The sequence below is a fragment of the Alternaria atra genome (genome assembly GCF_907166805.1).
Source record: "Alternaria atra isolate CS162 genome assembly, contig: 21, whole genome shotgun sequence".
Lineage (NCBI taxonomy): Eukaryota > Fungi > Ascomycota > Dothideomycetes > Pleosporales > Pleosporaceae > Alternaria > Alternaria atra.
In genome coordinates, this window is record NW_025091319.1 from 3669091 (window position 1) to 3692185 (window position 23095).

The 23095-nt window shown below is 53.0% G+C and overlaps 9 protein-coding genes across 9 annotated transcripts; 2 read left to right on the top strand and 7 right to left on the bottom strand.

The window, feature by feature from the left end:
• Positions 1 to 159: 159 nt before the first annotated feature.
• On the bottom strand, positions 160 to 2226 carry ALTATR162_LOCUS1646 (uncharacterized protein; the record flags this gene model as incomplete). The annotated part of the gene is made up of 2 exons (XM_043309244.1): positions 160 to 306; positions 355 to 2226. The coding sequence occupies 2 exons, from the start codon at positions 2224 to 2226 to the stop codon at positions 160 to 162; spliced, it is 2019 nt and encodes a 672-aa protein (XP_043165179.1).
• Positions 2227 to 3392: 1166 nt separating this feature from the next.
• Positions 3393 to 4176, top strand: ALTATR162_LOCUS1647 (uncharacterized protein; the record flags this gene model as incomplete). The annotated part of the gene is made up of 2 exons (XM_043309245.1): positions 3393 to 3881; positions 3943 to 4176. The coding sequence occupies 2 exons, from the start codon at positions 3393 to 3395 to the stop codon at positions 4174 to 4176; spliced, it is 723 nt and encodes a 240-aa protein (XP_043165180.1).
• Positions 4177 to 4547: 371 nt separating this feature from the next.
• ALTATR162_LOCUS1648 (uncharacterized protein) lies at positions 4548 to 5264 on the bottom strand (the record flags this gene model as incomplete). Its single annotated transcript, XM_043309246.1, has 2 exons — positions 4548 to 4801; positions 4859 to 5264. 2 exons carry the CDS (start codon positions 5262 to 5264, stop codon positions 4548 to 4550), a joined length of 660 nt encoding a protein of 219 aa, XP_043165181.1.
• Positions 5265 to 5755: 491 nt separating this feature from the next.
• Positions 5756 to 6539, bottom strand: ALTATR162_LOCUS1649 (uncharacterized protein; the record flags this gene model as incomplete). The annotated part of the gene is made up of 2 exons (XM_043309247.1): positions 5756 to 6175; positions 6252 to 6539. The coding sequence occupies 2 exons, from the start codon at positions 6537 to 6539 to the stop codon at positions 5756 to 5758; spliced, it is 708 nt and encodes a 235-aa protein (XP_043165182.1).
• A 264-nt stretch (positions 6540 to 6803) lies between these two features.
• Positions 6804 to 8406, top strand: ALTATR162_LOCUS1650 (uncharacterized protein; the record flags this gene model as incomplete). Its single annotated transcript, XM_043309248.1, has 4 exons — positions 6804 to 6869; positions 6960 to 7245; positions 7352 to 7724; positions 7794 to 8406. The coding sequence occupies 4 exons, from the start codon at positions 6804 to 6806 to the stop codon at positions 8404 to 8406; spliced, it is 1338 nt and encodes a 445-aa protein (XP_043165183.1).
• A 326-nt stretch (positions 8407 to 8732) lies between these two features.
• On the bottom strand, positions 8733 to 11755 carry ALTATR162_LOCUS1651 (uncharacterized protein; the record flags this gene model as incomplete). The annotated part of the gene is made up of 9 exons (XM_043309249.1): positions 8733 to 9765; positions 9815 to 10982; positions 11034 to 11079; positions 11129 to 11259; positions 11315 to 11428; positions 11479 to 11523; positions 11574 to 11579; positions 11637 to 11670; positions 11738 to 11755. The coding sequence occupies 9 exons, from the start codon at positions 11753 to 11755 to the stop codon at positions 8733 to 8735; spliced, it is 2595 nt and encodes an 864-aa protein (XP_043165184.1).
• Positions 11756 to 12778: 1023 nt separating this feature from the next.
• Positions 12779 to 16834, bottom strand: ALTATR162_LOCUS1652 (uncharacterized protein; the record flags this gene model as incomplete). The annotated part of the gene is made up of 1 exon (XM_043309250.1): positions 12779 to 16834. The coding sequence occupies one exon, from the start codon at positions 16832 to 16834 to the stop codon at positions 12779 to 12781; it is 4056 nt and encodes a 1351-aa protein (XP_043165185.1).
• A 3258-nt stretch (positions 16835 to 20092) lies between these two features.
• ALTATR162_LOCUS1653 (uncharacterized protein) lies at positions 20093 to 21058 on the bottom strand (the record flags this gene model as incomplete). Its single annotated transcript, XM_043309251.1, has 1 exon — positions 20093 to 21058. One exon carries the CDS (start codon positions 21056 to 21058, stop codon positions 20093 to 20095), a length of 966 nt encoding a protein of 321 aa, XP_043165186.1.
• A 400-nt stretch (positions 21059 to 21458) lies between these two features.
• On the bottom strand, positions 21459 to 22082 carry ALTATR162_LOCUS1654 (uncharacterized protein; the record flags this gene model as incomplete). Its single annotated transcript, XM_043309252.1, has 2 exons — positions 21459 to 21798; positions 21850 to 22082. 2 exons carry the CDS (start codon positions 22080 to 22082, stop codon positions 21459 to 21461), a joined length of 573 nt encoding a protein of 190 aa, XP_043165187.1.
• Positions 22083 to 23095: the final 1013 nt, after the last annotated feature.

Here is a 23095-nt window from a genome sequence, read left to right on the forward strand (position 1 = left end):
TTCACCTAGACACCACTCATCTCCATGTGGGCCAACGAAGCTGAACATCTAGGTGTTCAAGTACTACAAATGATTAGCAGGCGGACTCCCAAACTCCTCCCATTTTGGGTTCCTTTAACACCGTATCGCTATGCAAGACAAGAAAATTATGGGAATACTTTATAGTGTCCACAGACCGCTGCGTCGCTTGCCCATAGGGTAGACAAGAAGAGCAGCCATGAACAACCCAACAGTGATGCCGATAGCGATCTGGATCATCGACGCAGCGACGTTGAAGACGATTGCATTCAGGCTGTCGGTTGTGGTCTGCATTACGTCAGTGATAAGTTTGGCTCGGGATGAAGAACTGCTCACGTCGGCCACTCCTCCGGATCCCTTGATCAGGGCTGATGCTGTTTGAAGAGCAGAGTTGATGCTGCCACTCGACGCGAGAGATCCTGGAACTTGGACGTATACTGCAGGCAGGAGGACGGCTGCTGCAACTCCGTGACGCAACCGACTGTAGAGGTTTGCCAGAACACCAATGGTGAAAGCACCAAATGTGTAGGCAATGGGCGCTGACGATGAGAACTTCATTCCAGCGTAGAAGTTGACTATGTAGCCAGCAAAAGCGATGACAATCATGGCTGGCATCTGCTTGTACTTGGCCTGCACGGTAAATGTCGTGAAGAAGACGTAGAGCGGAACCATGAGGAAATTCCAGTATGGGTTCATCGGGTTCTGGCACTGGGTCGAATTGGTCGCGTTAGAGTCGATAGCACCATATATGGCTGTGCCCACGGTAATGCCGTATCCGAGGAAAAGCGAGTAGATGATGGCGAAGACAAGCCGGATAGAACCAGGTACGATAGCGCGAGACTGAAGCTCAAGGGCTGAGCTGAGCACCAACCATCCAGGAAGGATCAACGCGATGGCGCTCTGTGCAATAGCCGAGAAGCAGAATAGGTTCCCATTGTTAATACTACCGAACGCGCGCGCAAGGAAGCTCATGAGGATGGTTGCAGTGATCTCGAAAACGGTGCTGTATGTCTTGGACAGAGGGGCGATGACAAGTTGAAGCAAGCCTAGGACGATTCCGAGGACGAAGATGACAGGCATATCGATGGGGCGGGCTTTGAAGAAGCAAGAGACGGCGGCGCTAGCTAAACCGTACATTAGGACAGTCAACCACCGAGGATGACGGTCCTTTGCATTGATGACCTCGTCCAAGCGAGCGAGAGCTTCATCCAGGCTGATGACATCGTGCAAAACCTCCTTGTAGATGTCGTGGGTGTCCTTGAGCTTGCCAAGGTTGACACCTTGGGCGGTACGGACAATCTTGACTTCAGCCGTGTGGGTGAGATTGTCGTCAAAGGAGATGATCATGCAGCCGGGGATGTAGAGGAATTGGCTGTTGATCTCGAGGACCTTGGCAGTGGTCGCAAGGTACTCTTCGAGGCGATGTGTAGGCGCACCGAAGAGCATGAGGGCGCGGCACATGCGGATGATGTATTGTTGTCGCTTGAGAATATTCGCAACGTGGATCTTAATCTTTGCATCCTGGTCTTCCTTTGCTTTCCAGACCTTGGCGATGATTCCGGCACTGCTAGTTCGCTTGTGATGGCGCGGGCGTATAGGAATGTCCTTCTTCTCGTCCTTAGGGTTCGCCAGCTTGGCCGAGGCTCCGATAAGAGTTGCCAGTGTTTCTGTGGACTGCATGGGCTTGTTTGCATTGTACCATTTCCGCTTGGAAGGGGTGCCGGCGCCTGAAGAAGACCCGGGCCGTTGTGAAGGTGATGTCTCGCTGGCTTCTGACGATGTGTCTGTGTAACCACGCACCGGTGTCTTGTAGGCTTGGAGGAGTTGGTAGAAGACGCCTCCGTTGTTGTTGCCGGTAACGGTATATGCGCCATCAGGGTCCACCTCGCTCAACGGCAGCGCATTGAGGTTTTGCGCATTGACACCCTCACCAGCGTTGTGCGCATTGAGGAGTTCTTCAGCATCGACCGTGTGCTGGTTCGTGGTGATTTCATTGGAACCAGACTCGCTGACGCGGCTGTAACTGCGGATTTGTTCGAGAGGCGGTGGAGGGACTTCGACGTTGGCAGAGCTGTTGAACCGCACTCTTGTCTTGCCTGTTGCTTGTTCGGGTTGTATCGATGGTGATGGGTATGTGGGTTGTATTTGCTGCATCTCGTGAGAGTCGACGTGGGTCTGCTCTGACGAATTGGTTGAACTGGGTTCCATTGCGACAGCTGCTGCGTAGGAGAGTATCGCGATGTTGTGTTAGAGTACTTTGCGAAAGACGAAGAGAAGAGAAGAGAAGTGAGCAACAGTCATGTTAGAGGGCGTCATGGGACTTGAATACCACGGCTACCAAGCGTCGGCATTTCCTCGTGGCGTAATTCTCGCCGGACCGGTATTCCCAAAATACTTTCACGTTCGGTCGCGACTTGGCTGTGGATCCGGAATGAGGGCCACCGGGTAGAAGCGATCAAAGGGGTCGCCGAAACAGGAAGCACACTTGCATATGGAGCCCAAACGCGTCGTCGTGGTCGAGCAATGATGCAACGCCGACGTTCGAGAGCGACACCATGTGTCAAGGAATTGCTGTCATTGGTGTGTTCCCTGACTAGAACAAGTCCGTTATATCCGTGCCATCTTTGAAATATGGATCTTTGCATCAGCTCTTGAAGAGCGGCGCGCGTCCCCGAACTCAACATTGTCAATCCCCATGGGGCGTGCGCATAAGCGTGTACCCAATCCTTCTGTTCTTTGGTGGTGCGTCGGATGAACAGCAAGCGTAGGGACTTCCGAGTCATGGGGGTAGAAAATATCCTTCGTCACTTGACGCGACCATAGCGTCAACATATCTCTCGTCTAGCAGCATAGTATGGAGTATACGTTGGGGTACGAGCTGCGTCTAGCATGCACCTCATTCACTTTGTCCATAAATGCCCGGGTTTTCGAGCCTCACTATGTTGAAGAAGATGACGCATAGCGGATTAGTCAGCCACGACCATTCTATCGCAACTTGCACCTTGCTTGCACATTCCGTCATGTCACTCGTCATTTCACTGCGTCGAAGTGTTAGAAGCCTGCCTGTCTCATGTCACTCGTACGATCTCTGTCGGATGAAGGCGACGTCAAAGACACAGTACCAGATGCTGACTTGCTCCAGCTTACGCCAAGGTTTGGACAATAGTACACTGCAGAATCAAATCAACCATTCATCATGTAGAAGCAGGTGCAATGTGGTTGCAATCATACCTTGTCATGCACGTCCTGCGAGCAACATGCTACTTGGACTCATCACTCTTCACAGCATCCTGCGACTGAGGCCACCTGCCATCATCTTCTGAACACTCTATACACTCACCTTCAGGTCCAGCATTAGCACGTACGTTACCGCAATGGAGACTACACAGAAGACCTGCGTGACCTATGTGGCAGCAGACTGTGGTTCTATCATCCCGGGGAAGTCCGGGGCAGCCACGGCTTTCAAAGCAGTCAAGGTTCGCCAAAAACTGCTTCAAGCAGATGTGGATGTTGTTGATAGTGGAATATGGGGTTACCATGATGCGTCCCAGCAACTAGATGTGCTCGAAGAAACCATGACTTACCAGCCAAGTCCCTTCGTACCACGCGACATCCGCAACAGAGCTGACAATCTGGAGCTCCTTCGCCAAGTGCGACGGAAGATGATCAAGAACTTCGGACAAGAGCCCAGTGCTTTCCAATTGATTCTTGGTGGCGAATGCTGCATGCTGCCGGTCATCCTCTCCCACGTTAAAAGACAGTATCGATCCTACGGCACGGACGTGGGTCTCATGTATATCGATGCAGATACTGATATGCATTCACCAGGGGACGCCGATTGGAACGGCTACTTTGCGAGCATGGTGAGTAACACTCATGTACAGACTGGGTATGACACATGCTGAATTCGTAATCAACCCTTAGACCATGACGCAGCTCATGGCGCGTCCCGGGGCACTCGTCGACTCGAATGCCGATCCCGTACTCAGTCGCGATATGCTCTGCGATGCTACCAACACCGTCTTCTTCAGCACAAATCTCCTTCACCCTGGGAACAAGCGTGAGCACCTAGCTTATCTCAATGAAGAGCACTCTCAAGTTTTCTCGTCAGAAGCAGTCGCATTCCATCCGCAGGCGCGTGCGTGTGACGCTTTGTAACACCTGGAGCGCAACCACAAAGCTATCTGGATGCATCTGGATGTTGATTCTATCGATCCAGGCGAATTTCCGTTGGCAAACGTCCCCAACTTCACGGGAGTGACGTTTCCGAACATGATGTCGGCCTTGGAGGTTTTCTTGGGTAGCGAGAGTGTGATTGGGATGATAGTCGCAGAGGTCAACCCAGATCATGATCCTGGCTTAATGATGACGAAGAGATTGGCAGACGGAATTGTGGCTATGCTTGTGAGAAGGAGATCGTCGTGAAGACCCTAAAGAGTGCAGAATTACGGCGAAACACCTAGAGATTTGAAGGTAGCATTGACATAGACGGCTAGGACTATCAGGTTTAGAAGCAGTTCAGCGCTGCTCTATTGTGGCATCATCTGTCGTCTGGGCTCATAAACACAAGCAACTTCTTCGTACATTTCTCCGTTCACAACCAACCTGATTCTGCCCCTTTCTGTGAACCCAGCTTTCTGATAAAATGTCTCCATCGCCTCAACGGTACTATCCAAACACGCAGGTACACTCTCTTTCTCGCACAAGTCAAGACCCCAGCGCAGCAACGATGTACCTATTCCCTGGCGAGCATAATCAGATGATACAGCGAGCCAGGTAAGATCTGTAACACGAATTAGTCCGTTGCGAAGGCCGTCTCCATGGGCTTAAAATCACCCACCATAATGTGGCGTATCTCCAATAACCTCATGCGAAACCTTCGCAGCAGCTGCTAACCAAGGCCTCAAGACACTCCAATCAGTACCCTCTGGCAACTTCCAAGCCGGCGGTTTCCACCCTTTCTCTTCTGCTCCTACAGGATGGTACCATACTGCGTAACCTACAATCTTACCTTGCCCTTCTTCTCTGATATCGGCCTTGTCAATGTACCGGGCGGCCAGTACCGTGATATTGGGATCGTGCATGTCAGCCATGAACTTGTCTTCTACACTGCTCTGGAATGCTGTCCAGATAGCAGGGGTGGGGTAGATGGCTCGCATGAGGACGTTTGAACTGAAGGCTTGGACATGGAGGGCGGCGATGTGGGCTGCGTCTTTGGGTTGTGCGGGTGAGATGGAAACGGTCATTGTGTTGGGTATTCTGATTCTGCAGTGGGTAGAGCTCAAGTGCTCGTTGCAATGTTTGATTTGCAAGGCTGCGGCGCACGTGTGCGAACGTGGCCGAGCTGGATTCAATGGTTGGGAAGGGTCATGGGCTAATTCTCATCCTCGTGTGCCGCATCCCATGGTCTCACGAGCGACACAGTTTGATCAAGCACAAGTAATGGACGCAGTCATCTAGCTCCGTGTTGCTGCCCAAATTTGCCCAAGCAAAGGAAGAGTCTTGCAGTCCGTGGTACACGAGCGCACAGCTTCCTGCCTTGCCCCTGCTTTTCTCTCATTTCTTTACGCACCGAAAGGCATTTCTAAAGGGAGGAGAGGAAATTGCACGTTGCCTCAAACGGGCTACCTATTCAGCAGCAAAAAATGAGAAGTCTGGATTGGGATAAATGACTCGTAGCTCCACCAGCAAACCCCTTTCAAACTACCGTATGCAATGCACCGAGATTGTTAGGTCTTCACCACCACCGCGCCCCGAAAATTTTGGGTGCGACGCTGCTCGATTTGTTGCCGGCTATGAGGTCAATCCTCTGATGCCCCTTGACGTCGACGGCGAGGGTCTCGTAGTCGTAATCATTCTGACTTGGTCTTTTGGTCAAATGCACATGGACGACGCCTTGTCCCAGTGGACCTTCGACATAGAACCTAAAGCGCAGATGTTCCGTGCCCCACTTGTCCGTCTCTTCAGTGCTGCTGAGATAGCGGTTGCGCGCCCATCGCGACCAAGATCCTTCACCGAATGCAGCAATTTCAGCGCCGGGACCGAGGAGTTTCTGACATCGGGCGTCCTGACGTATGAGGGTGGTCGCGCGGTTGAAGTAAGCGGTCTTGGAAGAGGGGCTGAAGACATCCGAGAAAAGAAAGTAGCCTACGCCACCCTGGACTTGTTGTTAGTATTGCGCTTCCAAAGAGGGATCTGCTGAGGGGAAGCTGTACGGTTGCTACTATGCCTACCAGGACTACCACAAAGTTGAAACTCTGCTGGGTTGTCCGCACTGCCTTTTCGCCCGGTGATAGATCAGACCATCGGACTTGTCCCGTGTCGCCTGTCAATGAAATAGACTTCCTCTGCGGTTTTGGAGTCGGACTGCTCGTCGAGGTTTGTGTAGCCTGTGCATGGTGGGTAGTGGAGAAGGCGATGCGCCCGACATGCGCCCTTCGACTTGAGCCATGTATACGCGGTAATAGGAATGTTGGGCGGAGGAGAGCAATCGCTTCTGTAGGTTTGTATATGGCAGCCATGGTGACTATGGTTGTGTGTGTGAATTGTGTCGTTCAAGGTATGCGGCGATGCGATGCGGAGCGGAGCTCGTATGACGCCGGAGGTGGTTGTAGCCGCGGCTGCAGGTTCCATAGTTGTGGCGTGCCGATTCCAGGTCAGGAACCTTAGTTTTGGTATCGACAACGCACGCTCTAGCAACTCGCAGACCCGGCATTCGCTCTCGGAGCACAATCCCACGCCATTCTCGTATCATAAAGCACCTCTAAAAGTACAATTAAGCCAATATGAGCTCGAACAAGAAGAGTAGCCTCACCGGCTATCTTCCAGACATCCTCATGGCAGCTGCTGCAGTAGGTCCATTCCCACGAATGCGCCATATCCTCCCCCACACCTACTATACCCCTCGCTGTCTTACAAAGCACCTTCTAAGTCCCCCATAGCCCCTGATAGCCTACTTCGTCATCCGCAACCTCCTCACGCGCCTCGACCCTGAAGCCCAACAAAAAGAAGAAGCCCGCGCCAAAGCCTCAGCTGCAACCCGTAAACTCGACGCTATCCTCACAAGCAAACGACGGAAAAGCTATGGCGAGTACGACAGTGAAGATGAGGAAGATACAGAGTCGAGGCCCCGACGGCCGAGAATACAGGATCTCCATCTGAATACCTACGAACAGACCATTGCCATGGAAGTTGTTGCGCCCGAGGAGATTCCTGTGAGCTTCGAGGGTACGTCACAAACTCATTCAAGCTTTGTTCCATACGTTGTCGCGTCTGGCGCACGCGAATTGGTATGCTTGAAGCCTAGGCGCAATGGAAAGCTGACACGTTCTAGACATTGGCGGCCTCGATTCCATAATTGAAGAGCTCAAGGAGTCCGTCATCTACCCTCTTACCATGCCCCACCTCTACTCGCACTCTTCCTCGCTTCTCAGCGCACCCAGCGGTGTCCTCCTATACGGCCCTCCCGGTTGCGGAAAGACTATGCTCGCAAAAGCCCTCGCGCACGAATCAGGTGCCTGCTTCATCAACCTGCACATCTCTACCTTGACGGAAAAGTGGTACGGCGACAGCAACAAGCTCGTAAACGCCGTGTTCAGTCTGGCAAGAAAACTGCAACCAAGTATCGTCTTTATCGATGAGATTGACGCAGTTCTGGGACAGAGGAGAAGCGGCGAACACGAAGCCAGCGGCATGGTGAAAGCTGAGTACGTTCGCATATCTCTCTACTAGGGTGCCATTCACCTTGCGACCACAGGAAGACTAACCCTCGCCAGATTCATGACCCACTGGGACGGCCTCGCCTCCAGCACCTCCTCCGGTACATCAACCCCCCAGCGGATATGTATCCTCGGCGCCACAAACCGCATCCAAGACATTGACGAAGCCATCCTCCGACGCATGCCCAAGAAATTCCCTGTCGCTCTCCCTTCAGCCACACAACGCCATAACATCTTCTCCCTTATTCTGCGCGGCACCAAAATCGACCAGCAGAACTTCGATTTAAACTACCTGGTCCGTGTTTCGGCTGGAATGAGCGGTTCCGACATCAAAGAGGCGTGTAGAGATGCGGCCATGGGCCCAGTCAGGGAGTACATCAGGAGAAAGAAGGCAGACGGCACGCTGAGAAGCAGTAAAGGAATGGCGCAGGGTGATGTTCGTGGACTAAGGACAGAGGACTTCTTTGGTCGGGGAAAGGGCCTGCGCGAGATGGAGTCTGTCGACGATACACGCGACGAGATGAACGCACGCGTACGCAGCAGAGTGCACACCACATCAGAGGAGTCCGTGTCCGAGGAAGCGAGTAGCAGCGACAGCACAGCGAGTGGCGAAGACAAATTCCGCGATTCAGCGTACCAAGGTGCAGCCAACGAGGCAGTCGTGCGGTAAAGCAAGTCTCCTACCACCGTCTGGCATGCAAGTATTGTAAAAATGTCTGTACATGTTGGAATGTTATGAAAGACGACACGAACGTATATATCGGCGGCGATGGGCGTTACTATGGACTAGACATGTGCTTTTAGGAAGAGAGGCGATACCACGTCACATGATGCTACAATACATTATCACAACTTCAATCAGGACATGTGCTGAACATCTATATCATTGTATCGTTTTCCGTTACCGTACGTACGCTACGTGTAGCAACCACACAGCAAAAACCCAATTGCAGCTAGAATGCATCCACCAAGCACAGAAGTACTCTACTCAGGCATCTACTTCTCCTCTTCACTCTCTTCCTCCTCCTCCTCGTCTTCCTCGTCGTCTTCCTCCTCATCTTCGTCTTCCTCGGCGTCAGCAGCAATCTCCTCATCCGCATCCTCCGCCTCTGCGTCGTCCTCCTGAATCAGAAGATCCTCCACAGTTCCTCCTTCCTTCTCCAACCGCAGATACTCATCCCACTCAGGGAACATCTCGGCGTCGCCCTCACCGTCTTGAGGTGGCGCACCCAGGAGTCTAGCGACCTTTGTCTTGTTCTCCTTCTCCAGAGACTCCTTCCATTGCTTGACAAGGCCGGCCGTGGCGCTTGGCTTGTAAGTTTGCGAGAAAAGGACGGCCTCGGCGAGGCGGTTGGTCTTCACAAGTAGTTCAATGCACGCCTGGACATCGCCAATTTGCCAGAGCGCCGAGAAGGCTACATTGTTTGCTGTGGCATTCTCAGCCAGCTCAGCGAGTTCACGGAGACCTGCGGTGTCAGATGTCGCACTGTAGAGGAGCAGGAGAGAACCCAGATCCTTGGCCTTCACAAAGCACTCTTGCGCGAGCTTGACATCCCAGTTTGTAAGGGCAGCGTCTCCAACAGTCTTCCACTTGTGTTCCGTGTCCTGCTCGCGAGCAATCGCAACAGCCTGCTGCAGATCGCCGAGAGACAAGGCAAGGTCGAAACGGTGTTCAGGGTCGGTGGCAACCTTGAGCGCCATTTCCTTGTAGCCTTGACCTTCCAAGAATCGAGCGATCTTGTTGTTCTGGTCCTTGGGCACAGAAGGAAGCGTCTCCTCAGCGGCTTCGAGATCACCTCGGAGGATAAGCGTTTGGTACTCAACAACTGCCAGAGACAGGGCGAAGGAGACCACGTTGACATCCTTGTCGGCAATGTAAATCCTGGAATCACGGGGTAGATACCCAAGGACGTAGTGGGGGGAGTCAAAGTGGGAGATGGTGTATGTTTGATCACCAACCAGGTAGTTCAGGCGGTTCGTGCTGTTTGTGTAAATGAAGCAGTCTCCGACCCAGGTACCAGTGCGGACGCTGTTAGGTTGTTAGTTTGAGGGTTTAGTGATGACTTCTTTGAACGTACCTCTCGTTGATGTCGCAAACTACCTCGAATGCAGATTCGGCGCCATCCTCATCGACTTCGCCGTTTTGCACAGCTTCAAGATAGTTCTCCCTGGAGTATCGTAGGACGTAGAATGTGTCTTCTGTGGCCAGAGTGACCAGTTCTCCACTCTCGGACCAGTATACGCTCTTAGGCTCGACCTCTATCCGTCGGACCAGAGCGCCAGAATCCCAATCGAACAATCCAATGCCACCTTGACCCTTCACACCTAGGAGTACACCGCCACTCAAGCCGTCAGCTGAGAAGCCTACGTTCAGGACACTCCGCTCCTTGAAGTTGCGGAATATCTTGACGCTAGTGGAAGATTCTCGGATGGCGTAGTCTTTGTCGTGTTCTTTCGAGGCCCAGCAAAAGTCGAGTGCGCTACCGAAAGCTTGGTTTCGAAGAGCAAGCGCAGTGTAGATGATGTATTCGCCATCACCGCATACTGCAACGAACCGTCCATTGGGCGAGTGGAGCAATGCCTGTGGGTAGAGCTCAGTGGAGCCAAGATCCTTGCTGGGAAGGGAGAGGCGCTCTCCGTCCTTGAGCTGATCGCTGCCCTTGATCACCGAGGTGAGAATGTCGTTGTTCTTTGCCCAGAGCAACTTTCCGCTACCATCCATACTGACAGCCGGCTCTTCGCGACCCATGGTGATGACAACAGCGCCATCATCGAATCCGAGCGCGACGCCATTCCTTCCCTTCTGATAGGATACACACCATGCGCGCTCCAGGCCATAGTTTAGGGATTGTTCTAATCGGTAGGTCGACGAGTGCCAGATCTTAATGGTGCCATCTTCAGATCCAGAGATGATAACGGGGAGCTCGGGATGGTATACGGCGAAACTGACGTTGGAGGTATGGCCTTCCAGTGTCGCGATTAGCGCTTTTGTGGTGTAATCCCAAACCTTTACCGTTCGGTCGTCGGAGGTTGTGAGGAGGTATGGTTTGTCCGACTGGGGGTAGTAGTCGATAAAGTTGACGCCCTTGGTCTCGTGCGCCTCGAGGGTAAAGTTGGGGGTTGAGCTGCCGAGCGACCATATTTTGACGGTCCGATCGAGACACGCGGAGGCGAATGTGTTTGGGTCTTTAGGATTTATCGCGATGCCCATAACGTAGTGTTGATGGCCAGCGAATTCTTGGACACCTACAATATGTCAGCGCACGCCATAATCTGTGGTACAGCAGGTCCACATACACTTCCATGACTTGTCCCAATCCCAGAGCTTTATTGTCATGTCATCCTGAAGCTATATTAGCTTGATCCTTGCATTCCTCGAAGTTGTTACCCACACTGGCAGTAAGAACGAAAGGTTGTGTTGGGTGCACAGCAATTGCGCGAATATAATCGGGATGTGCCTCGAAAGATGTGACCTTTTCCGAAGTGTTGTAGTTGTAGACGCGCAGTTGGAAGTCATCGGAACCTGAACGGTCATGTCAGCCTCTCTTTCTGCGGATCTGAATTGCTCAGGCCCTTACCTGCTACTATCCAGTTCTTTCTCGCGATGAAGCGACCGGCGCGTACGGGTACGTCAGTGAGCTCAAAAGTTTTGACGATTGATTGCGATATGTACGACCAGATATGGACGTGTCCTGCTTTTGTCAGCGCACCGTCTGTGTTATGGGTTCCCAGCTATGCATACCGCTGTACAAGGTCGTGAGGATCCATGGCTCGGTTGGATGGAAGTCTTTGGGCAGGTTTAGTGGCGAACGTCTTCAGTAGAGTTGGTGTTCCTACCAATGCCTATGATATGTCAGTATACGTTCTGGTAGTTGATGTGCGTCTATCGAGACTGCCTACCTTTGACACGCTCCGACCGTGCGAAGAGCTGCCTCTATAATCATAGCCGAGTTAGGTTTACCCTTTGCTGCGGGAATATCCAAGGGCGCATTGTTGCGTACCTTTACGTCCAGACGCATCGTTGTAGCTTAAGTGTATATGCTGCGGAGGGGTGGATTATAGGAACGTGGCTTTAGTAGCCAGTCCGCAGATGGGCAGGCAGACGCCGAAAGACTCGAGGATGAGTAAAGAGGTATCGATTGTGTATATGGTCGGGAAGGAAGAAAGGATAGTCGCGGGAAAAGCTGGCGTGTAACTGCCTGTTGTCCTCCGCAATGTGTTCGATGTTCGGCGGAGCTGCGCCAAGACAGCGACAGGGTTCACGTCGCTACTTCCCCAACGTGGTAGTTCGGAAAACCATCGATGGCAGACGAAATGCGCAACATTACCGCCTCCGCTCACTGCGCGCTGTAGATCCCACACCAAAGGAGAAGCCACAAAGTCAAGCTTATACATCGTCATTGTCCAATACGAGCCGTCCATTGACGTTGCGGCTATACAGAGCCTTGCGAATTCACATCTGCACATCTTCACGCCACATATATTCTTGGTTCTCAGCGAGTAAGTGAAATTTTCAGTTCCGACCCTACAACTATATACTTGGAACAACAGCCTCCCCACAAGTGCCCCCTGCGCTGCCGCCCATGCATGCACAACGCATAATGAAGATTCTGCGTACACTCCAAACCTTCCACCCGTGGCAAATATAGCCATTCCATATATCGACAAATCGACGAGAGGAAAAAACGGTCTAGCTTGTCCGCAAGCATAGACTGGTATCTTAGAAGAGAAATACAGTGAAAGGAGAATATATGTTAAAGTATAGTGGTAAGTTTATGGTGGTTTGAGCGAAAGTGTCCGAACGATAGTGATGAGAGAGAGAGAGAGAGAGAGAGAGATGGTCTGCGGCTAGATCCTGTCAAGGCACTAGCTTGGCTGAGGTCGGTACAATAGATGGTCGTAGATATGAGACAAAGCGGGTCGCCATAATGTAAACACATGGGAAGGCTTTTTGTCAACAATGCGTGTTGATGAGCCACTCCCGTCCAGTATATGGTACAACCACACAGAATCGGTGTGGGGATGAAACAGTCGGGAGTGCCTTAGTTCCAGCCAAGAGAGTTCTCAGCCATGACCGGAGCTGAAATCTGTTGTGTCCGAATACTGCGTCCCTGCGTGCTGCTGCTGCCTTGACTGCCGCGACTACCAGGCGTCATTCGCCCATTCCGGGCACCGTGCATCCAAGCAGCAGCGCCACCGGGAATCGAGCCGTAAGTCATGCGGCTTGTGCTGGGCACAGAGCTTGCGCGCTGGTGGGCCATGCGCTTGTTTCTGTATCTGCGAGCAACGAAGAACATGGCCGCACCGTAGGCAATAGCACCGACAATGGCGCTGCTGGCGACGATGGCACTGGTCGAGTTAACCTTGCGGCTGGCGCCGATGTCGCCTCCCATGGCACCACCATCACCAGATCCACCAGTGGAAGTAGCACCTGGCTCGGCGGCCGCATTAGCAGGGCTGTTGTCACCAGGAAGCTTGCCAGCGGGGAGAGGGCATGCCGTGTTGATCAGGGTGGTAAGATCGTTTACCGTCGAGTTCTTATTGTTCCAGAAGGCATCCGCAGGGTTGCGAAGCTGAGCTGCAAGCTTCGTCTGCAGGTCCGCAGGAATGGTGAACAAAGCCAGGGTGGTGATGAAACCCTGGTATTCCATGGTGTTGAGAGGCTTGAGTCCGAAGTTCTTGACTTCAGTAGACGAGATGTTCAAACCGTCAGCGATAGCCAGAGGCAGGTAGTGGAAAATCTGCTGTCCACCATCGTTCGCAGAAACGAAGGGGTAGTTGAGTGGCCACTTGAAGCACACTTGGCCCATGAAGCTGTTTTGCGGGATCTCTGGAGGAACTCCTCCAGGCGGCGCAATCATCCTGGGCAAGTTTGATGGGATAGTGCTGGCGGTAGGGCTAGGGGTTGGCATTGTGGAAGCCTCTACAATGATGCTAGTACCAACGATGAGAGAAGTTGCGCTGTCTGTGGCAGTAGGCTTGAGGGAAAAGATCGGCGGTGCCGTGCTGGTGGGAGTTGGGGTCACTGGGATGGGAATACTGGCAGATTCAGTCTTGGTCGATGTAGGCGTCTCGGATGTTGGCGGTGGTGTAGACTTTGCGGAAGATGACGGCACAACCGAGCCGGTGCTGAACACCGATGTGGGAGCATCGCTGAGTGTGGCATTACCAGAGCTTGAAGGAGTCAAGGTAGCTGCAGCACTGCTAGGCGAGGCAGTCGAAGTAGCCGACGAAGGCTCTTCTGAGGCTGGGACGCTGAGTGAGCTGCCCGAGGAAGTTGGAACCGCTGATGCGGATGTTCCAACAGAGCCTGTACCAGAAGGAGTGATGCCCGAGCTTATAGTGCCTGAAGGTAAGACGCTTCCAGAGAATGTCGCCGAGGGTGTAACGCTGGCAGTTTCTGAGGGTGTAGGCACAACGCTCTCGGAGGCAGGCACACCAGACGAAGACACGACCTCAGAGGTGGGAGTGGGCACAGCGCCGGATGGCAAAAGACCCGAAGAAGGAAGTACGCCAGATGAAGGAAGAATACCTGAAGAAATTGGCAGACCTGAAGAGGGCAATAGGCCGGAAGATGGTAGGACGCCAGAGGAAGGGAGCGCTCCTGAGGATGACAATACACCGGATGATGGTAGGATTCCTGAAGACAGTAGGCTTGAAGGCAAGATGGTCGGGATAATGACAGGACCAGTGCCGGTGGGAAGAGCGGAGTCCAAACCTGACAGGATGCTCGACAAAGCACTGGGCACAGCAGATGCTGGGAGATCTGAAACAGCCGATGACAAGAGCGAAGAAAGCGCTGGAGGAAGGAGGCCAGACGCGCTAGCAGATGGTACTGGAGTAGGCGCAGTGGACGCGAGACCGCTACCGGTAGGCAGAACACCAGGCAGTTCCGACACGACCGACGAGAGAAGACCTGGAATATCAAGTATTCCAGAGCTAGTAGCTGCAGTCTCTGAGGTAGGAATGGCTCCAGAGCTCAGGAGGGTTGGTGTCGCAGTAAGAGCAGCAGATTCTCCAGTGCCCAAGGCAGTGGTGATTCCAATAACGATGCCAGATGATGGCAAAAGCGGTGATCCGCTTGAACCAGAGGCAGCAACACTCGTAGGAAGGACCACGCTTTCAGGAATACCTCCAGTGGAGCCTACCTGGGAGGTAGCTGTGGGAGTTTCCGAGGCGAGGAGCGAGGACAAAAGACCACCGACGAGGCCGCCAGATGACGTAGGCTGCACAATTGTCTCGGGAACGCCTCCAGTAGAACCAACCTCGGAAGTGGCCGCAGGGGGAAGGATCGATGAAAGTAGGCCACCAACCAAACCACCAGACGAAGTCGGCTGTACAATAGTCTCAGGAATGCCTCCGGTGGAGCCAACCTCCGAAGTAGGTACAGGCGCAAGAACGGACGAAAGGAGACCACTAACAAGACCGCCGGAAGAGGTAGGCTGTACGATAGTCTCAGGAATGCCACCAGTCGATCCAGGGACAATGAAAGGCCCGAGGAAGCTTGATGCATCAGGAGAGCTTGGTGCAGCAGAAGAAGCAGGAGACGCAGTGGGTGTCACGATAGTCTCCGGAATGCCTCCAGTAGAACCGACAGCCTGCTCCGATGACTGAGGAACAGTCGATGAAGCGGCCTGGGTAGGCTGAACAACGGATGTGGGAACCCCACCAGTGGAACCGATGATGGGGTTGAGGAGCGACGAGAGAAGTCCGCCAACGAGACCAGCAGAGGTTGGTGTCGCGGTAGGCGATTCAACAACTGATGATGAAGGCTGAACGATAACATCGGGCAATCCGCCTGTCGAGGCAGGGGTGTTCTCGATACCAGGAGGCTTAGAGGTAGGCACAGTGGAAGTTGGCTGTACGACAACATCCGGAATGCCACCAGAAGAAGCGGGCGCGTTGTTTACCACAGATGAGGATGGCTGGACAATGGTCTCCGGGAGCCCACCAGTAGGAGCAGCAGCTGAACTCTGGATCGTTGAAGTTGGCAGCACGATAGTCTCGGGAATGCTGCCTGTGGAAGCTGGCTTGCTGTCAACAGCGGAAGATGATGGCTGGACAATCACGTCGGGCAGTCCTCCGGTGGAGGTAACTGCTGAGCTCTGGACAGTCGAGGTAGTCGGTACAACGACACTGGGCACATCAGAAGAGGCCGGGGTGTTGTCGACGGCAGAGGACGTAACAGCGGCTGAGCTTGAAGCAGCAGAGGTTGGCGGGACAATAATGTCAGGGAGTAGACCAGTAGAGCCAAGGATAGGACCCAGAATAGGGCTATCGGCTTTAGTGGAAGACGCAGCGCTGCTCTGCGCGGTGGGTGTAGGCTGAACAATGGTCTCGGAAAGGCCGCTGGTGGTACCAATTTCTGCCGCGGGTGGTGCAGAGGACTGAGCAGCTGATGAGGAAACAACAGTGGTTGGGTTCGGCTCAGGAATGGGTTCAGGCGACGAGGTAGGCTGAATAATTGTCTCGGGAAGACCGCTGGTGGAGCCAACCGGAGGGTTTTCTACAATGGGAGTCTCGGCTGGCTTCTCACTTTTCGGCGCCTCGGGAGTGGGTGTTGAGGCAGCCTCAGATGTTGGCACGACGATGGACTCCTGGGCTTGGCTTGACGATTCAACGCTGGAGCTTGACGGGGCTGGAGGCGGAGGGGGTGGGGAAAGGACGCTGCTTTTTGAGGCAGATGCAGTAGATGAGCCCTCGGGCAGTGTTGTTGGGAGATCGTCCAATGTAGAAGTCAGAGTGCTGGTCGTGTCGGCATCGCTGGTGCTAACGTCTGAAGAGGAGGCGAGCGCCGAGGTGTCGGAACTGCCACGGAACAGCGACTCAATGAAGGATGGGAAGTCCATCTGACGCGATGAAAGTTGCTCAGAATAGCTGCTTGACTCGGGCTCAGGAGACGGAGATGGGGTAGCCGCTGGGGTAGTCGAGTTTGTAACGATTTGTCGCTTCACTTGCCTAGGGAAGTAGTATCTGGGACGGCCTTGGGTTTGTTGAGGTCCTGGTGCAGGCATAGCCTCTGCTGTCGTGAGGAGCGGAGAGCCAGAAAGACTGGCCAGAACGAGGGCGGCCGCCCATACTGTGGTTGAGCGCGGCATGTTTACGATTATATTCCCGGTTAAGTAGGATTGGGTGTCTTGAGGGTGTCGAAGGCGATATACGTAGAAGCCTGCTGTTGTGTCAGACATGGTGTTTGCAGCGAAAGTCAGAAAACGTACTGTCAGGGCTTTGGTAAACGAGTGTACTTGACGATTGTCAATGATGGGTAAAGAATGGACCTATAGCCTGTCAGTCTCGTCGAAGAAGGCGCGTCGCTGAGCTGGGTGACTCACTAGACTGTCGGTGCAGCTAGGAATAGACGACGATGCAGTTACGGCGTCGTCGCAATGTATTCGATGTCGTCGCGGGTCTACGCTGTCATGTTTGACACTACCAGGTACCGGAGAATAGTCGTCGCGTGGTCTAGAAGCACGCGGTACCGGACCAAGGCCGATTGGAGGTTGGTACACACGTGGATGTCAGCCAGGAAACAAATGCGCAACAAAGAATTGTAGCGGTCGGACGAAGTGGTTGTCGTTGCTGTCGATTAAGCAGAATTCGTAGCGGGAGCGGTTTCTTTGTTCCTGAGTAACGGGTGAACGTGCGCGTCGTGGTAGGGCCAGCGGGGTTGGGGGCGCGTTTTCGTAGGTGGTGTGCGATGCTAAAACGAGCGGCGACGACGTTGATAGGCAACGGTCAAATTACTAGTAATTGCAACGGTGGAGCGATATTGCTTTTCAAAGAGTGGTCGTGATTCGGAGAATCGTGCAAGGGAGCGTAAGGCCTGGTGCGACGTGGAGAAGAGTGCTTGTCGGTTGGGAGAGAGAGCCACGGGGAGCCACGGGCGGGGAATGCGCAGAGTCGATATATGAATGCGCCCGTTGGGGGGGGGTTGTCGGCGGGTGGTGGAGAAGAGGTCGGCTTGGGGCGTGGATGACGGGTAGTGAAGAAGAAGAAGAAGACCGGGCAAGCGTCAGCAGCAGCACTCGCCCAGGTGTCCAGGCCAAAACGGCGGCAGGCAGGGGCGAGGGGCAGAAGAGGGCAAGCGCAATGGGCTGCGAGTCGCTAACGTGTGCTCCCTGCAGGAGAACCAACTGCTCACCACTAGTGCGAGCGTCCACGACGGGGAAAGGCAGGGTTTCGGGCGGCGGGCCTCTGCGTTCGATAGTCGCGAAATAGAACGGCGCTTGCTGGAGAGGGAGTAGTCGAGTATTGACGTTAATGGTGCATGCAATGGAGGAGGTTTAACATGACAAGAGACTGAAAACCTCAGAGACGCTGGCAACGAAAAGGCAAAGGCAAAGTGGACATTGTGTCTCCATCAGCAGCAGATTGCGCATGCCGCCACGATGCGCCTGTGGATTAATTTGCATCTGGCCGCGAGGCCCTGGTCGTGCAGACGGCTGTGTGCTCAAACGGCACTAGCCATGGGTAATATATACCCCGGTTATCCCACTTGAATGTCCAGGACACGGTATCCCTTGCTCACGATACTGCAATCAACCCCCAAAGTCTAGAGAGACGTAAAGACGACAGAAGATACAGTCTTGCTGTCCATCTCCAGCGCCTTCCTCTCCACCGTCGATGCGGAGGGTTCTGAGCAAGGAGCAACCACCAGGCGGCCAATGAGAGAAGGCGCTGCCCTTGCCCTTGCCCAGCCCTTCATTTCGGCATAACACGGGTCCCACTCGCATGCGAATGATGATGATCGCTCACCACCACGCCTCATGCTGCACCTGCACCTGCACCCGTGGACATGCTTTGATTGTCCATCCTCGGAAGCAATATCGCGGGACTTCCCCAGTGGCCTTGCAGACTGTTATTCCAACGTCTCTACCGCTCGCTACTTGGCACCACGACAACTCTCGGCTGACATTCAAGGAATGCAGGGCTGTGTATCGCCTGCAGCCACACAATTCCTTTCACTACTCTGCAAGCGTTTTTGCCGGCCTCGTGTCCACAGTCATTCCGAAGTGCGACCAACTGCTGCATTGATCACGCTATCGTTTTTGACTGCCAGTTGCGCTTCGCCCATATCGTCGTCGCTACGACTCGCCAAAGTTCGTCCTAGGGCAGACGGCCGGTTTCGACTTTCTGCTCGCCGCCTCCACGCTTGCGTCCCAGGGAACGACATGAACTTTACAGGTGCCCTAGGTAGGAAGTATGCCTGCCATCAGCCCCTGTCCGTGCCTAGCCTTCACCCAGACTACAGCCTCGACTATGGCTGCTAGTACCGGTACCTTCTGGCTGGACTGCCCTTCATCTCTTAAGTCAGCTTGACCATGACTGACGCCATTCTATCGACGCCTCAACTTCACATCGCGTGCTCTAACGTTTCACTTTTCCCACTCGGTCTATGACGGCCTGCCACAGCTATAATTGGCCCTCTGTGTTTGTTCTACAAGCATTCAAACCCGTCATTGCCGAGGTTCGCGGGTTTGTGACTCGTTTCAACTTTTGCGTATGACTGTACGAGGAAGGCGCGAACATTGAGAGCAAACCCGTGGACAAGCCTTGGCCGATCCAATAGTCTAGCCAATGCACCGCGGCATCGGGCTGTCCCCTTGCCCACGGGGATTCCCCTATCCATCGCAAGGAGATTTCCGCCTCGACGGTTAAAGACGTGATTTATCTCGATCGAAGTTGGTTCATTGCACGCGCCTTATACAGTAGTATTGAGCGATATGCTACAATGCCAGTGTCGTTCAATATGCCGAAACTAGTCTTGCCAGCATGCGCTTGAACGTTTCGAAACCACTCCCGTCAACAGAAGGAAGAACATTTCTTAGCCACCACAACATATAGCCCCGCACGTACATTAGGCACGGTTATCACGTTCATGCTATATTTCTTCTCCTATACTCTACCTTCGCTTGATGCCGATCCATGTGATCATGTTCTCATGTCAATCACCAGCGTTCTCTGATTCGTTTTGGTCTTATTCCAACTTATGCGTTTGTTTCCTGTCAGATCCACATTTGGCGGCTCCTCACAAGGTCACTGTTCATGGACTCGACGTCCCGAAACGTGTTCTGTGTCGCTATCGCGAGGATCGGTGGGGCGTAACGGCACGCATGAACCCAGAACTCCAACTCCACTTTTTTATTTGGTATATGTGGTTCTTACGAGTTTCCAGAAGTCCTGAGCCAGGCTCGTGTACAATTTACATTTGCACGCTGTATGGTACTCCACAGAAAGCTGGCATAGACAGTAGGAAACCACGCAGACTTTAATGTCCCAACACCAGATATAGTCTTTGTTGACTAACTAGAGGGACCCTAACGCTTGACATGGTTCTGCAGTCATCCACAGAAGATCTACGCAAGATCCACGATAAGAGTTTTTTCGCCTTCAACTAAACCCTGACCCCCAACGACAGCTGCGTTGACACTCGTCATAGTCGCTTTCCTCTCTCGTCCCAACACATATAGTACCCATGACCAGACCCAGACAGACAGCATCAGCACAATACCAACGCGTCTGTCGTCACGACACACAGCGTCATACCCCCATTCTAACCAGAACCAGCTCCTTTGCTCGACCCCTCTCGCTGAGTGAATATGCCCGCAGACATGCAGTTGTGGTTTGGCCCTCCACAGTTCTCTCTGAAGGTGAGCACAGCCATGTAAGTAAGACGGGTTCGAAGGTGAAGAGTCGAGGTGGCCTCTAGCTGGGCCATGTGTGACAAGTATGTCTGTTGCTTCAGGGACGGTGTTGCTCCATATATCTTCCCTGTCTGGGTATTGGAACGCCCAGTTGCCATATTGCGGTGTCATGGGATTGCCATAGATACGGTAACTCCTACCACGGACATCGAGAGTAGCAGATGATCTGCAGATGTAGGTGATGGAGCCCCAGCGTAGTTCCTGCAGCTGCTTCTCATTTGCGAGACCTACAAGTCGCGGGTTGCGGGAGAAGAATGTCTGATCGAGAAGTAGATCGTGGTTTCCTGCTACTACAATCTTGTGTTGGTGCGGTAAGCTACTTAACCAGTCCAGTTGAACCTGTAGTTCCTTGAACGTTCCATTCACTGTCAGGTCGCCGGCGTGAATGAGGATGTCGCCAAATGGTAGGTCGCGTGGTTGTTCGTTGTGAGTGTCGGATATGCATACCACCTTCACTGGAAAAGCAGTGGGGTTTGGAATCGATTTGGGCGGCTGATGGGTATACAGCCATTGCGCTATAGAGAGCGTTGGGTTGCGCCGCAAGCGCTGCCATACTGATGGTACTTCTGGCGCGAAGATGTTGGACTTGTCAAACATAGACCGTGTATTGGTAGCCATGTTGCGGTGGTGTGTGTCTAGATAATTCGTTGATATTTGGATGTACGATCTTAGGTGAAAATCTACAGCGTTTATGTACTTGTCTACTACACATGAGCATGTGGCCACATTTCCAGGCAGCAATTTATCGTACACTGGCAACCACGACTAGTGACGTTAACTACTCCTGTTGAATGGTGATGCCAACTGCCCTACATGGCGGCGGTGATTACGTTGTACCAAAGTATGCTTTTGAGAACCATGGGTCATATGCTCGATTAAGACCCTATAATTTTACTATGTGATGAAGGATCCATGAATTCAGCAACACCAACTGAATGGGTTATATACTGCGCCAACAACGCCTCTCTTGCTTTGCTCCAATATAGCGCCTCAGTAAATCTCATCAATCTCAGAGATCCTACCCTCTTTCCGTGACTGGCACAATAGCAACTGCAGTCGCATAATCGCCGTCGTGGCTGATACTAAGCTCACACAGCTGCCCGTCAAGTTCGCTCACATCAACGAGTGTCGACATTACGTGTTGCATTGCGACACGTGCATCGGCAGAATTCTCTGCGTCACTTGGAGCTGGTGCGTATGGCTCGTAGACCTTGTCCAGTATCAAGCCCTGGGGCCGTGAAGATTGGTGCTTATTGCGGTCCACTGAGTTGACGGGTAGAATCATGATATGCTTGAAGCCTCGTGCGTTGCTGTCCAGTTGCTCGCATGCTTTGCGACAAGCCTCCTTCGCCGCAAATCTTTCATCATATAAGCCTTTTGCCCATATTTGTGGTATGATGTATACATACCTGCCAGCAAGGAATTGAGAGACTGAATCTATCTTTTTGGAAATGGTTTCTTCTGGCCCAAAACGATTCCAGAAGTACTGGCGCTCGTGATCGGTAAGAACTCGTCTCAAGTATTGGTGCAGAGGTCGTAAAGGCTCGCCGCCATAGTGGCGTGTGAGAACGGCTCGTAGTCTCGAGATATTACAGACATCAGTGCCCACTCGGAAGGGGAACGGAAAAGGTCGCAGTGGCATAGGGTACGTCGGTTGGTCATGAAGTGTTCAAGCCGTAAAGTGCACGTATGCCGAAATAAGCTTGGCAGGGTAAACCTTCAGAGAACGGCTTTTCCTTTCGCAGCTGATAGAGCACAGGATTGCAAAAATTATACGTTCAAGCAGAAGCTGCCTTCCAACAGAACCACAGAGAGCAAAAAAGACGACGTTGGCCAGATTCGAACTGACGCTCCCGAAGGAACAAGATTTCTAGTCTTGCGCGATAACCACTCCGCCACAACGCCTGAGGTTGCTATCGAATACTTCGATGAAGAAACGAGAAGTTACTTCATTAATGTAAATAACAGATAACGATCTGGGCACGACGTCGAGTCGTCTGCCTGCCCACACCAAAAGCGTCCTGTTTCAACCTTACTAACAGCTCGTCCTGCCCCACTGCTCCGCTTGCACGTGTACAATACTCCAAGAGCTTAAAAGAGATTGTGCTTTTGCGTATGGCTTTGCTGTGTGTTTGATGCGACAGGTCCTTCTATTCAAGTTCTCATGCGTGGCAAAAGACGCACAGTCCGTCGATACGGACGACATGCTTTCGTTCCCTTGATCGCGTGAAGAGCCGCGTCCTCGTCCTTCGGAGTTGGGAATGAGGCGACGAAGATACTCCCCGAAACAACCCCGCCGGATTCCGACAACCAGTAATTTCCATTGAGCCTCGCGTTCCATCTCTTTGATTCGCTTGCGCCGCGCATCCTACAGGACCTTAGTACCCGACGCCATTGCTGCTGACTGCAACCCACGCCAAGGTGTCCGCGACACTCCAGGGAATACATTGGATGCAAACGGCACCAAAACCGTCCCATGGGTTGTGTAGGTAAGGGGCCCCGGGACGTGCGACGCTGTTCTAGGATCTTGGTGGTACAGGACCATATGCCTCAAGCTACGGTTGGCTCGCGTTGTGCGAGTCCGGCCTTGGAACAAAGAGCTGGGGTATAATGGCTGATGTACATGCGACCATGCGCTGGTGAGATGCTTCTGAT